This window comes from Carex rostrata, chromosome 2 (genome assembly GCF_964058835.1).
Source record: "Carex rostrata chromosome 2, lpCarRost1.2, whole genome shotgun sequence".
Lineage (NCBI taxonomy): Eukaryota > Viridiplantae > Streptophyta > Magnoliopsida > Poales > Cyperaceae > Carex > Carex rostrata.
The window spans coordinates 14,933,180-14,949,060 of record NC_135919.1 but is presented as its reverse complement, the minus strand read 5'-3'; the positions used below and the strand labels follow the sequence as shown (position 1 = coordinate 14,949,060).

General features: G+C 33.3%; 1 protein-coding gene across 1 annotated transcript; it reads right to left on the bottom strand.

The window, feature by feature from the left end:
- Window positions 1–12,998: 12,998 nt before the first annotated feature.
- LOC144544637 (syntaxin-111-like) lies at window positions 12,999–14,877 on the bottom strand. The gene is made up of 2 exons (XM_078293193.1): window positions 14,207–14,877; window positions 12,999–13,827 (listed from the first exon to the last, which is right to left on the bottom strand). The coding sequence occupies exons 1-2, from the start codon at window positions 14,690–14,692 to the stop codon at window positions 13,384–13,386; spliced, it is 930 nt and encodes a 309-aa protein (XP_078149319.1). The 5' UTR covers window positions 14,693–14,877; the 3' UTR covers window positions 12,999–13,383.
- Between the last annotated feature and the right edge of the window lie 1,004 nt (window positions 14,878–15,881).

Here is a 15,881-nt window from a genome sequence, read left to right as displayed (position 1 = left end):
TGAAGCCTCATGAAATTAATACTTTCATGGAAAGCGGGGTGCGTCTGTTCACAAATCATCTGATTCACTTTATGATTTGTACGTGCTTCCTTTTTTTTATGAAAGAGAAATTTGAGGGTCATGGTCGTAGATTTTATTAATAGACATCATTGGTGTTCGTATGCACTTGATCCGCATGAAATTGAAACTGCGTGCACAAATATTTAACCATCGCTCACAAATCATAAAATGAACCAAATGATTCTGAGTGAATATTAGACCAATTTGAGTCCGATGCCTATCCGCACATTGAAGTTTCTCAAACTATCAAACATCAATAACTTCTACACGTGACAGTGCATTATTATCTACATATTACAAATTCAACACATTTTAATTAATATTTCTCTAGTTCAAATTCTTATTTATCCTAATCAAAGAAATATTTTAATTTAAAGTAGAATATTGCTTTCCATCAACTAGTATCAAATTCATGATTTAGAACTCCATATTCTATCCATTTACAAAAAAAGAAAAGAAAAAGTGTGTACAGTAAACGCCAGTGGAGTGCCATCTCCACACAATTTAATAATTTTTTTAAGGATCTAATTGTAAAGAAGACAATGCTAGCTTGTCATTCATGAGGAACATCACCAACCAATTGTCTTCTAAAGAAAAATATGAAAATTATTATATTACAAGCCTCAGCAACAGATATCTCAGATTCAAAAAAAAAGAGGAAATTTTTGGGAAATGGACGACTGAGAGCATACTCTAATTTGAACCATCTAACTAAAATTTAACAATATCTCCTTACCTATTATTTTATTAAAGCCTAATGTAATGATTCGACCATCTTTTAGAACCCTTTTATAACATGTAGCTAGCTACGAAATCTAGCAGTACTCCATCTATTAAAATATTTGCTATTAATATATCGTTCCATCTTTTTTGAAATGAAGACTCGTTGAATGAATCTAATGAACCATTTTATATTTTTATTAGTAGAGGTTTTTTCATATTTTTTTAATCTAAACACCTAACTCCCTTTACCTTTTACAAAATATTTTTGATGACATCAGTCAATATTTTCTCCTAACATAATTTCCTTCAAATAAAAATAATTCTTGTTCTAATATATTATAATCCGAACTAAAACAATCGTTCTGTTTATATATAGTCACTATAGAGGAATAACTGAGATGACATTTAAGAGAGTGATCTTATCATCTAAAGAAAACAATTTTAGTTTGCTACCCTTGCAACTTTGCTTTCAATTTTTTCAATAAGATATTTTCATATTTCATCTTTCAAAATTTTCCAATGCAAAAGAATCTCCCATATATTTCATAGGCAATTATGCAATTTTACAACATAAAATATTTGCAAGATTGATCCTTTCCTTCTTTGAAAGATGTAACGGAACAAATTCACTTTTTTTTGGACATGATAGGTCGCCAAAGCCAATGAGGAGTCAGTTTAATGGTTCAATAATCTTATAGGATCAACATAAAAGACTAGGAGAAATTTCCTGTATACTCCACAAAAACCTCAAAATTATGTATCCCTCCCCCCCTAAAAAAATTCATAATATCATATTTACCCTTCTAAATTTCATAAATTCACAAATTTACTCAATTTATAACCTTTTCTATTAAAACTCATTTTTAAATTTATAGAGTTGTCATTTTACCCTTTACTAAAAAAAATAAAAAACATGTAATCAATATAAGAACAATGTTCAATCTTCTAATTGATAGGTTTTTGAGAGCAAATATATATTGTATTTCTCTACTTGTGATGCATACACAATGACCATTAAACATACACTTGTTTACGTGTCACAAGTAAAAAAAAATGTACCATTTCTCCTCACATCCGGTAAATTAATTAGACGACTAAATATTTCTCTTAAACTGCCACATATTTGTTAATTTTGTAATAAAGGGTAAAATGAACATTTTATAAAATTAAAATAAGTTTTAATAGAACAGACAATCAATTGGATAAATTTGTGAGTTTATTAAATTTAAAAGAGTAAATATGATATTATGAATTTGAGAGAAAAAAAATACGTAATTCCGAAGTTTTTGAAAGACAAAATTCACCCTATAAAATAATAGAGGATAATTTGCAAATTGTGGATATATATGTATGTAGCACTTCCTAATCCTAGCAAGTAATCAGTTTGTTGAGCATTTAATGAAAATAGGGTTTTGAATAGCTAGCTATAGCTACGCAATAGCTGCACTACATCTTTTTTAGAAAAATATTATATCAAAATTATAATTATTCTCTTTGTCTTGCACCTCTTTTATAACCTTGAATGAAATTATAATTATTCTCTTTGTCTTGCACCTCTTTCGCTATTTAGAACCTTGAATGAAATTATAATTATTCTCTTTGTCTTGCACCTCTTTTATATATAAGAAAAATATTATATCAAAATATCTATTAAAATTAATGCATGTTTTATTAATGGACAAAGAATAATTTATATATGGAGCAATTTACTAGTAGCAAATTCTCGACCTATGAACAAATTAAATATTGGATGATTGATATATATTAATCACTAATGGGCAGATAATAAATCAATAAACATTTCGCAACTTGGAAACGTAAAAACAATGATGATATTGCCAATTTCAGGTGTGTAACGATAAAGCCATACTTGGTATATTAATTATAATTATGTGGTCCAACAAAACTGATTCTGAAAAAAGGGTGAGTGTTTTTTTTTTTTTTTTAATGTAATCTTCTTTGACAATTTTCAGACAATCGTGCTTTGTTTGATACAAGGAATTGGGGGCGATCCAATATCCAATTGGAGCCGTTCGATCTGCATCAAGATCCACACAAATATTTTTAAAATTCATGCGGATCAAGTACACATGAATCTTGATGCATATAAACGGCTCCGACCGAACATCAGACCGAATTTGATCCAATGTGTATTGCACCACCCCCACTCCTTAATGCAGAATAACTCTAAAAAAATAAGTTTTTATTAAAATTATCCTTTTATTCCTGAGAATTATCCTCGCATTATCTTGGTGCGCTGTTTCATTTCCCAACCTAGGGGCTGCCTATCCAAAACATCGCCTTTTTTTGTTGCCCAACCGGTATACACATAATACATTTACCTATGAGTCTCATCTCTGATTCCATAATGGCCTCATCAATATACATAATATCGCTAGATGGTACTTGTTTAACAAGATCATAAACAAATACCATATTTATAATTACAGTCACACAAAATTGATGAGATATGTGACCTGAATCCTTACAAAAATAAGAGGGTCTCAAACAAAGACCCGTCACAAATTAATTTTTCTCATATATCGGAGAAATGCAGCCTTCAACTCTGCCAATTAATTATAGTAATGCATAATATTAGAGCCGAACAAATTAAAATTAAGCTGTAAATCATATATAAAAATATTAATTTTACAAATGTACACTTAAATTCTCCGATGCACTTAAAGGCCAAGGTGAATTTCCCACCGATAACTGATAGCAAGCATCAACAGTCAACAATGCATTGCGTCTCATGTACTCCTACTTTTAGTACGTCTTGCTTTTTTTTTTTTCTTTTTTTTTTTTCCATGAGCTAAAAGCTGCTGACACACTACACTTTTTTTTTTTTTTTTTTTTGAGGAAACACACTACACTTTTGAACTATCATGATTCATGCATGACAACAAACAATGGCTCGGTACAAAGACTACGGCTAATTAAGCAACACTTCCTTTTTTTGAAGGTTAATTAAGCAACACTTTCATAATACTAAATGCTGATAGATACTAGTAATCATTAAAATAATAACTTACAAGTTACACGCAACAATTAGAGTGCATGTTTTTCGACAGATACATAAAGACCAGTACTGCAATTACCATGCACCCAAATCATACATAGTCACTAATTAATTAGCTCAATTGTTCGAATAACAGTAATTCGGGACGGGGATGTTGCCGGATTCAATTCGTTCGACATCATCCAATAAAAGCTTGTAGTGGTTTTTCACATCTTGCACTGTTTTTCCACTACCGACCATGGCCGCAACCTTCTCCCATCTATCAGGGGTATCTTTGTCATACTTTGATAGAGCCTTCTCGAATCGTTTGTTCTCTTCAACTGTCCATGCCATGAGGTAGAAGCAAGTGAAGAACAGAAAAGAGATGGGTGTGAGTGATAGAGTGCTAATTAGAGAGAGACAATTGGCAAAAATGTTGTTGTGCTTTGCTAAGAAATAGATTCATGTGGTACTTATAGTGGTCAGAAAGAGAGATACCAATCATTAAACAAAGAAGGTGGAGTTACAAGTTGAGATTAAAATTAAGAAGCACTTAAAGTTGTTAGATAACGGATAGACTTTGCTTATATTCCGTGAGCTTAAAAAAGGAAAAAAACTGAAACCCTATTGAATTCGCTTTTGTAATTTTGCAAAAATTTCATCCATTCAAGTTTTTATTTGAACACAGCCACCACCTCGGTTGATCATGACATGTATTTATATCAAGCATATATTCGTATTGCCAACACATGTGACAAAACATCTACTCCAGTTATATAAGATAGCAAATCCATATAATGCTATGGTGCTATTACCACAGAAGATCTTGGCATCACATTTTCCTTAATTAATTGAAGAGGAAACATGGTAACAGCATTACTGCAAGAGGCACTTTTACCGTTCTACTAAAAACTAGGAGAGAATTATGGTAACAGTATTGGAAACCGGTTACATCAGAGTCATGCTTATTTGACTACAAGCTGGTCCTCAATTGATGCAAGGCTGGTCACTTTTGTGCCATAATCCTCACTGGTTCTGTCCCGTACAATAATTATGCATTGCTCCTGCACAAATTAATGAGAAATACAATGACATTTGTACAGTTTGCAATAGCTTGAGGTATATTAAATTCGTTTCTTCCTAGAACATAGGACCAGAATTCAAATGTTGGTTTTAATTTTGAAAAAAAGAAAAGAAAAAAAGAATACCACCAGACAGTTGGCTATGGTCATAATTAACTTCTATTAGTAGAAAAAAGCTTGAATTCGATTTGTAAATGAAGTTAGGCAACACTAGAATGCATGCCTTTGCCTATGGATCACTCTAGTTGCATGTAGCATCACCATTTATGAACCAAATTTACTTGTTTAATCCCAACTTGCAACTCCACCTTCTTTGTTTAATCATGGTACATTTCTTTCTTTCCATATAAATACCCCTGCAATCCAACCCCTGCTCTTCATCACCCAAAAGCACCTCTTATTTCCTTTGTAGCATATCAATCTCCCCACTCAATTAGAATTTGATTCATCTTTCTTTTCTTCATTTACAATGGCTTGGACAAGTGAGGAGAACAAACGTTTCGAGAGGGCTCTTGCCAAGTATGATGAAGGCACCTCAGATAGGTGGGAGAAGGTTGCTGCCATGGTCGGTGGTGGAAAGACTACAGAGCAAGTCAGACGTCACTATGATGAATTGGTTCAAGACGTTGAACAGATCGAATCTGGTAACGTCCGTTTCACGAGTTCCAATCGCCAAAATAGTAGCACTAATTAGTTCCTTATTGTTTGTCAGGTATGTACGTGAGACTGCAATATCTTATGTATGCTTTATGTTTGCTCTATATAGTTGTGCAATTTCAATGTAAGGTACTTGTATGAAATGATTTATATATAATTGCAGCTACTTGTGCTGTTGAGAGATGAAATCTCTTTGTAATTTTTTTTTTCTTTTCACAAGGAAAAGCTCTAAGCTCTCTTTGTAATCCTCCAAATAGTTTATATAGAAATGTACTGTATCATTTATAATTCTAATTTTTCATCCTGTTAAAATTAATGAAAGTCCAACCTCGAATGCATCTAATTTGTTTCTCGGCACTTATGATAGAGACATGTAAATCAACCTATAATTGCCATCAATGTAAGATGAAGTCACAACACTATCAAAAGGACTCATTGCAAAGGTAGCACTAATCATAAATTATGAAGTCAAAATATTCTTTTTGTACATGGCCGTACTTTTAGTACCTGACTCTAAATATAATAGTTGTGCCAGAGCACTTTGTCATATCTATGTATGAATGACAAATGTCAACACATCACAGTCTTCATTTTTTACTCCCCTTTATTTTAGCAGGCGCCAGAATCGCCCTCCTTTAAGATTCATATTTTCTAAAGCCTTAAAAAAGATGTTTTACATGCAAACCATGTTCTCTTAAAAGTTTATCCTAGGTAAAGCTAGTTGCTCATCTATCCAGAGCCAAGTTCGAATTTCCCTTTAACTTTTTTTTTCACTAGTGCTGCAGACGTTAAATGCAAGTGCTTAATCTCATTTGGAAAGTTTTTTCATCATTACCTTAAGTACAATATTAGAAGTATTCAACAAATTATTAATGGAATTTGATAATGATTGTAATTACTGTCAACCCCAAAAGGGACATCTTTCTTTAGAAGAATGACCTCACCAGGACGCGTCCTTTATATTCATGGTACAAGTTCTATTTCCATTGAAAGAATACATAAAATATCGTATTCCTAACATTTTTTTAAGGAAAAATATGGGTCTAGCCCGTATTTGATTAATAATCGCGGTTACAAGGGGGATATTCCTAACACTTCAAATGCGTAGCTCACAATTAAAGCATCATAAATTCAACCAAACAGCTGAGAGTTAAACATCTACCTTCTTTCCTCCCTCTTGATAAGAAATAATGTATGGTCAATCTTGCTTAGCTAATTAAAATAGACTAGAGAAAGCCCCCAAAAAAAAGGTGTAATTTAAAATAACTAGCTAAACATTGTACGTAACTACTAGCTAGCTGATGTATTGCATCTACAAATTATTGCCATAGTCACATTCTATGTTCACCGTAAAAGACTAGTTTAGTGTTGCAAACACTACACAACTGATATTTCATGCTCAATTGCTGACAACGAGATAACCATCATTTGCTCTATTGACTAAAGCAATGCCCTCTATCATGACGAAATAAAGATTAATTTCTTATGAATATTTAAAGTTGAATGACTTGAATCTTATATTTATCATTAAAAAAAAATACCAGTGATGTAACAAAAGATCATGCAAATTAAGGTGACGATGGATCACTCTTATTGCATGTGGTAGCATCATTTGTAAAACAATTATTCATCTTTGAACTAACATGGAACTCAACCTTTATGTAATTCACAACAGGGGTGGTGCAAGGTTTTTAATTTCTAGATACTTGATATACAGCCCTTATTATATAGCATCAACATCCAATTCAAAACCATACATTTTTTTTTGATGAAAAATTCAAAACCATAAATAAAACAACTAATGCTCCCGAGTCAACTAGCATGCTAATTAGGCACATCTATACGTGGCTACACATTTCATGATAATATGTTAAATGTGCGAGTAGAACTACGGTGTTCTTAAGCTATAAGTAATTACTTTAAAATTTATCGATTGGCTTCAAACAACGAATCCAAACAATCAAGACTGATCTACTTCACGAGTGATGTGATTGCAAATAAAATTTGTCAAATTTTTGAATCAATTTAGTATAGAGTCAAGCAGTCAAAAATAAATGAATTAAAATTAATTTACAAACATTATTTTAGTGCGTGACTTTATACTAAATTTATTTGAGAATTTTATCTATTGGCTTCAAACGACGAATCCAAACAATCGAGACTGATCTATTTCACGAGTGATATGATTGCAAACAAAATTTGTGAAATTTTTGAATCAATTTAGTATAAAGTCAAGCAGTCAAAAATAATGAAAAATAAATGAATTAAAATTAATTTACAAACCCTTTTTTTTTTATAGTACGTGACTTTATATTAAATTTATTTGAAAATTTAAAAGGTTTGTATTTAAACACAACACATGTGAAGTAGATTGGTTTCAACAATTTGGATTTGTTGTTAGCTTCTACTAGTTGTCTGCTGCTTATATTACATCTTCTTCTAGTTGTCATTTATCTTGTACCAATTGTTTTTTTCACTATCTACTAGTTGTCTTTCATCTTCTTCTACTACCTTGTACAAATTGTCTTTTATTTTCTACTGGTTGTCTTCCACTTACTTCAGATTGTATTACATCTTCTTCTACATGTATTTCATATTATTCGAGTTGTATTTCAACTTCTTCTAATTGTCTTTCACATTGTACTGGTTGTCTTTCATGTTTTACTAGTTGTCTTTCATCTCCTTCTAGTTGTCTTTCACCTCCTACTAGTTGTCTTTTATGTCCTTCTAGTTGTCCTCCATATTCTACTGGTTGTCTTTTGTCTACTATAGGTTGTATTTCATCTTCTTCTAGTTATAGTTCATATTCTTCTAATTGTATTTCACATTCTTCTAGTTGTAATTCACATTGTACTTACTGTTGGCTTTTGGAGCCCTCGATTTGTCTGTTTGACTAGATTTGTAAAATATACATAAATTGCATTTTACAGTTTTCCTTCTTGAGAAATTATGCAGGTTCAAGACAACTGAAAATTCAATAAAATACACATCAAGGATGTAGTTATGGAGCACAAGATATTGGATAGCAAAAGAATGAACTCAAGATTAAGAACAATTAATATGTAAAATTGGTAAAATAAGCTTGAGACTGACCTAAATGAGGCCTACCGTTGCAATGGAATAAATAAATCCTCAGCTGAGTCTGTGTCGGAGAAAATCGATAATAAGCGTCACTTGACGATAAGCAATCCAGAGAATTACTGTTGGCATGACCGTTGCAACGGTCATCGACCATTGTCAACAGTATCCACCTTTGTCTGTTTATAATCCAAACCCATTCAAATTAAGCTACCGTTGTAACGGTCCTTGTACCGTTGCAACGGTTAGCACCACTTAATTCATTATGTTTAGCTCTCTATAAATAAAAGCTATACCAAGGTTTGGATCATCACTCTAGCCTCCCCCAACTTCAATATTTTGTATTTTCAGATCTAGAGAAAGCCGTTGTTGTTTGTGCACTTAAACTTCAATACTCATAATCAATCTCAAGCTTATTCAATCAATTCAACAACTCCTAGAGTGATCCTGCATGATCAAATAAATTACTACTTCGAGCATTGTGCTCACCTTAGAATCCTTGAATCCTCGCAAATCAGATTGTTTCCTTTGAGCCTTTAGTGCTCGTGTTCGGGCTGTGTGACTTTTCAGAAGATTGTGAGGGCTCACCGATTCACCTTGTAATTATTTCTCATTGGGTAAAGAAAGGCACGCCATCTCGAAGGTCACAGGCCCCGGAGACGTAGGCGTTAGTGCCGAACTCCATAAACAACTCTCTTGTCAAGTGTCTCTATACTCTACTATTTACTTTATTTATTTTATATTTTAGTTTAGGACAAAGTTATTCTAGTTTCCGCCAAGAATAACATTATGACACACTAGAACCTTATAACTTAGATTAAAAATTTAAGAAGGCCCTATTCAACCCCCCCCCCCCCCCCCCCCCCCCTCTAAGTGCCTTTGGGACCAACAAGTGGTAACAGAGTTGAAAAATCAAATTAAGATACACTTAGTTTGATTATTGTATTAGATCCTAGATATGGCACTTCGTACACCAAAATTTGTTAGAGAACCTCCCATGTTGACACCATCTACCAAAAACTTTAATTATTGGAAAATGATTATGACCAACTATATGAAATTGATTGAAGTATGAGAAGCCGTAGAAAATAGTTTCACACCGGTCTATAACTCAACCACCAATATAATTACCACATAATCTAAACTTGCGAAAAATGTAGATGACCTTGCCATGAATGCAATCATGGATGCAGTACATTAGTCAATATGGATTGTGTTTTCAAATGCTAAAAACGCAAAAGAGATGTGGGAAAATCTTATCGTTGTTTTTTTATGATCCAGATTTGTCTGAAAAAAAATAATTTTCAATCAATCTAAAAAAATAGTCAAAAATTTCCAAAAAATATAAAATTTGGTCTCCAAACACATATTAATATGGAGAACAAGATGAACGATTTGGATTGGTTATTTGGACTTTAAATCCGGTGATTTATATAATCCAATGTACAAAAATGTCTATACATTGTAATGTATGGTAACCTTACTCATATATATATATATATATACACACTAGTAATCGTGCCCGTGCATAGCAACGGGAGCAAATTATGTAGTATAAAACATTAAGCTCCTTAATAAGGAGGAGAGATAATTTAAATCAAATTTGTAGAGAAAAATAGTTAAATACTATATTTATCTACAAGATAACATATGTGAACTCTATTGTAGTGGTAAGAATTTTGGCACCAACAGAACCCAACTGGGTTCGAATCCCGCCTTCAACAGAAAAAAAAAAGAAAAAAAAAAGGGTGCGCTACAAGATAACACATGTGAACTCTAGTGTAGTGGTAAGAATTTTGGCACCAATAGAACCCAACTGGGTTCGAATTCCGCCTTCAGCAGAAAAAAAGAAAAATGGTGCGCAGTGCATAGGCTCGGTCCGCAGGTGCCGTGCGTGGTTTAGATGCGCGGTTCAAGGTTTAGGGTTTAGCTACGGGCACTGGGATCATATGCAGTGCAGCACTGGGATCATATGCGGCGCGACCAATGCATACTTAAGTGTTGAAGCTCATAATTTGGAAAATTCATCTATGTGCGATCTAGAAATTCAACGGCTGAGCATCATTCTGAAAAAAAAACAGTAAATCAGGACCCTTGCAGGATCTAGACATTAAGCTCCTTAATAAGGAGGAGACATATATATATATATATATATATATATATATATAGGAATATGCTAGCATGCTATGCATAGCATAGAGCCCCTCCATGCAATACCTTGGATTTCGACTTTTCAAAATCCTAACGGTTGATCCGAACCGTTCATCTTGTTCTTCATATTAATATGTATTTGGAGACCAAATTTTACATTTTTTTGAATTTTTTTACTATTTCTTTAGATTTATTGAAAATCGCTGTTTTTTTATGGTCCAGATTTGCTGAAAACAGCGATTTTCAATAAATCTAAAGAAATAGTAAAAAAATTCCAAAAAATGTAAAATTTGGTCCCCAAACACATATTAATATGGAGAACAAGATGAACGGTTCGGATCGACCGTTAGGATTTTGAAAAGTCAAAATCCAAGGCGTTGCATGGAGGGGCTCTATGCTATGCATAGCATGCTAGCATATTCCTATATATATATATATATATATATATATATATATATATAGAGCTGGGCTACGGTGAGTTGCGAAGTAAAGCGACTATTTTACTTCACGCTCATATTTTGTGATTTTAAAGTTCAAAACGTAGATCCGAACCGTTCATCTTGTTCTCCATATTGAAATGTGCTTGGAGACCAAATTTTACATTTTTTGGAATTTTTTTACTATTTATTAAGCAATTTTGAATGCCGCTGATCTGAGGGTTCACAAAATTTTACTGTTTTTTTACTGTTCACAGCAAAACAGCAGTTTTCAAAAATGCTTAATAAATAGTAAAAAAATTCCAAAAAATGTAAAATTTGGTCTCCAAGCACATTTCAATATGGATTAAACATCTAACGGTTCGGATCGGTCGTTTGGGTTTTCAAAATAAAAATACGGCGTGAAGTAGAAACGCGTTTTACTTCGCAACTCACCGTAGCCTATCTCTCTATATATATATATATATATATATAAAGAGAGTGTGGCTAATTTGCTACCGGAAGCACTCTGACCGAGGTGCTTCCGGGGCTATATTAGCATATGTGATGTTCAAACAACAAATCCAAACCGTTAGATGTTTAATCTATATTAAAATCTACTTGGAGACCAAATTTTATATTTTTTGGAATTTTTTTACTATTTATTAAGATGGTTTGAAAGTCGCTGTTTTTTATGATGCAGAATTTTAATAAAAACAGCTATTTTCAAACCATCTTAATAAATAGTAAAAAAATTCCAAAAAATGTAGATTGACATGGCAAAACTCAAAGAAGGTCAGTGGGTGAGTATCGACATTGACAACTGGGGAAAATGCATGAAGTGTGAAGAAAAGAGTAGAATGCTGGAGATGTTCTACTGCATGGACTGTGCCACCACCATTCATCCTCTCTGCTTGGATGCTGGAGCCGATCTGTATGATGACCTTCGATTCTAATTTTGAAAGTGTTCCACGTGAGGAGAAAGAAAAGAACAAGTGAGAAAATGGTGAAGAAAGCTCCAAGGACAACATCGAAAAACCTAACTGATAAAATCCTCATAGCTTCATATTATAGAACTAAGTCTATGTTATTTTAGTTCTCGCTCTTTCTTTTTGTGATCAAGTCAATCTAAGTGATTTGTATCTTTACTCATGTCGAAATCTGATGGATGAACTTAAAATAATTGTGCAAAAAGTTCAAAATAAATCCAAAATTAATCATGTCATGATTGATATCACGGATTGGTGTTAATGTAAGCATCCTATGAATTTTCCCCATTAAGACAATAAATATCATGAAAAACAATTCAACTAACGGAATCAAAATGATACTCATTAACAAAGGAATATAGAAAGAGAAGGATCCCTTAAACGCACATGAATACATATTAATCACATGACATTCACTACAAGATATCTAAGACTTAGAGAAAAATTATTAACCTTCCTTTGTCATGCTATGATTATCTATCATGCACAAATTCTCTTTAATAGATATATTATGCAATTTTTTATGATATATTAATACAATGCATTAATTTCAATATTATGCCTAATCTAGAGGCACAACTATTTGATCAATTTTTAAATTTCAATATTCACTTATGTTTTAGAAGACTAAAATTGATCGAATCATGACTATTTGTTAATTTTAAAATTCCACCTATTTTAGAGGCGTTATGGTTGATCATTAAATACAACTTCATTATATTCTTGATTAAAAGAACCAAAAATGATCAAAATTTCCTAATTTATTTTAAGTTAAACATCGATAATAAAAACAACAAAATAGATATACAACTCCTGGATTATTAGAAATTCAGTTAAACATCGATAATAAAAACAACAAAATATATATATAACATAGATATACAAGTTAAAAAGGGTAATAAAGCAGATCCATCGTGATAGACACAATATCGTAAAAAGCATGGTTTCACAAAAATTTGATAATTCAACTATGTACTTATAAGGTAGTTTTGGCAGATAAAAATTGAGGTCCCCCCTCTACGATCAGCATGTCCAAGATTCCACAAAATTTAGTTGTCAACCCACATTTACAAGCCTCAGATTTCTCCACTGCCTTTTTATACTGCACTCTCCAACAAAATATCGCTTTCAGCCTGTCAGCAAGAACAGAAAGCAAAAATCTATCACAAGGAGAAAACACAAAGAAGGAATTCCATTTCCTTCTCATCCTCAGTTCACTTCCTTTTCAATCAGAAAAATTCTAAGATAAACCCGACAGCTGACTGTAGACCGGAGCCCTTGTTGCTCAAGTTATACCAAACAATACCAGCCACAACAGCCAAAACAATCAACACCAACACAACCAACAAAATCCACAACCAAGTTTGTCTAGTGCTGGTCTGGTGCACCTTTGCCTCCTCCAGCGCCAATTTTGCTATGTTCACGTCTTGGCCTGCACTGTCCACTTGTTGCTCAATTTTCTCTATCTGTTTCCCCTGTGCCTCAACGAGAACTGACATGTCGAGAAAGAGCTGTTGAAGCTCTAGCAGGCTTCTCTCAACTTCTCTTGCCGATTCTTGCCTGTCTTCCATCTCTTCAACAACTGATGCTATTGCTTGGTCTCCTCCGGCTATTGCTTTTTTGACAAGCAACTCTGGTGTGTGGCTCCCACTTGATATGATCCCTTCTATGACCTGCCATGCAAATCCTAAACTTTAACAAAGCAGTTAAGGGATATAAAGGCGGGTTATTAACAGTAATTTTAATAAGATTACTGTTATGGCCAAAAACACTAGTGATATACAAATTAGACTATTCTACTCTTTACACCAGTAAGTAGAATTTTACTCCCAAGTCCCAACTAAGCTAAATTCTGCAATTGAGCCTCAATAAACTAAATTGTACGCTTGTGACTCATCTATGTGTCAAGTAAACATTCCGAATTCAGCTTTGACTGCACAAACACAAAATAGGATAGAGGTTCAAATTAAAGGTCAAATCGGTGCTGGTATGTACAGTTCCAACTCGTAAAAACTATTAGACTAGTAGATGGCCAATTTCACTAGAACTAACCTCCTCCGATGGCTTCTCGCCAGTAAGGGTAAAATAGCACCGCGCCACAGCCTCTCTGTTCTCCTCCACCATTCGCTGCCTCAATCCTTGAAACTCTCCCACGATTTCTCTGAGCTTCGCACTCAAACCTCTGACAAACGAAACCCTCGCCAGATCTTTGGGATTTACACGCCGATCCATTGACTCAAGCCGAGCCCGAACACCGCGCGCCTTGCGCACTGTCTTCACTATGTCGTCATTGATTCGTGTTGAGAAGGAACGAAGCGCTTCTCGGCTGAGCTCGGACTTGCGCGCCTCGTTTTCACGGTTGATTTGGGCGAGGAGGCCTTCAATGGACATCATCTCTTGTTTCACGGCCTCAGCTTCAGAGAAAAAGAGGTTAATGCTGGCGCCTGGATCTGTTGAGCCATTGCTTGAGCCTGATTCGAGGTCTTGATTCTTTTGATTTGCTGCTCCAACGAAGGAATCAGTCATAAGATCGTTCATAATGAGTTACCGAGAGAGAGGGAGAGCAAGGAGGTCGGGGAGGAACAGAAATGTCAAATGTTGAATTGGTGATGTTTTGGTCGGAAAAGGAAAGTGGCGCGAGAAAGAGACGGGATGGGATCCTCCGTTACAAGAAGAAATGCAGAGCTCCAGTTATCGGGATGCAGGTGGGGATCCGGCGGCTTGGACTTGGTTCCTGAAATTGAGTCTAATAATTTTAACTCGAGAAAAATTGTTATCTGTCAGAAAATATATTCGTAATTAATTTAATTCATGTATCCCTTCTTTAAGCAGTGGATGCCACGTCGTTGGATCTCATGCTCGACTTCCACTAAATGAGGATACAGTTCTTCTTCTTTTTCTTGGGGGGGTGCTTTCAAGAAGCCCGTAGTAAAATGAGGATACAGTTGCAGGGACGGATCGAAGATATTTCTATACAGAATGCACTAATTTGGTAATGAAGCGAAGATAATATGTGCTATGTTGATTAAGAAAATTTAGTGAGTATGATTTTAAAAATTATTAAATTAATTTTAAACAATAAATTTAAATTTTTAAAATTTATCTATTTTACAAATAATTCATGTACAGGTTAAAGTTTTAAATTCATTCGGTACAAAATCAAAGAGTAAAATTAATGAAAAATAAATGCATAAAATAACTTGTAAAATGTTTTTTATTTTTTTAACCATTTGACTTTATACTAAATGAAATCGAAACTTTCAAAACTTTGTATGTACAGCATCACGTATGAACTAGATTGGTTTTAATGGTTTGGCATGGATTCGTCGTTTGAAATCAATACGATAATTTTTTTGAGTTGTACTCGTCAAATTAATAATATTTATTAGTTTATAAGTGTGAAAGTTGATGAGGAAAACTTTATCATGAAGGTCAAACAGAATATATAGGAAAATGTTTTACATAATTATATAATACCATGAAATTTAGAAGAAGAAAAAATATTTTTTTTTTTTAGAAAAAATAAGAAGATAGAAGTCCAGCCTTTTAGCTTTTATTTAATATCTATAAATAACTTTCAATTTAAATTTCAAATTTATTCAAATTTATGACTTTTTATACGAAAGGAAAGGTGTTATTCTTTGCCAATAAATTAAAGGAAAAAAGAATTGAATATCTCAATAATTTAATCATAATAATATATTATGTCTGGCTACAGTTAATACAT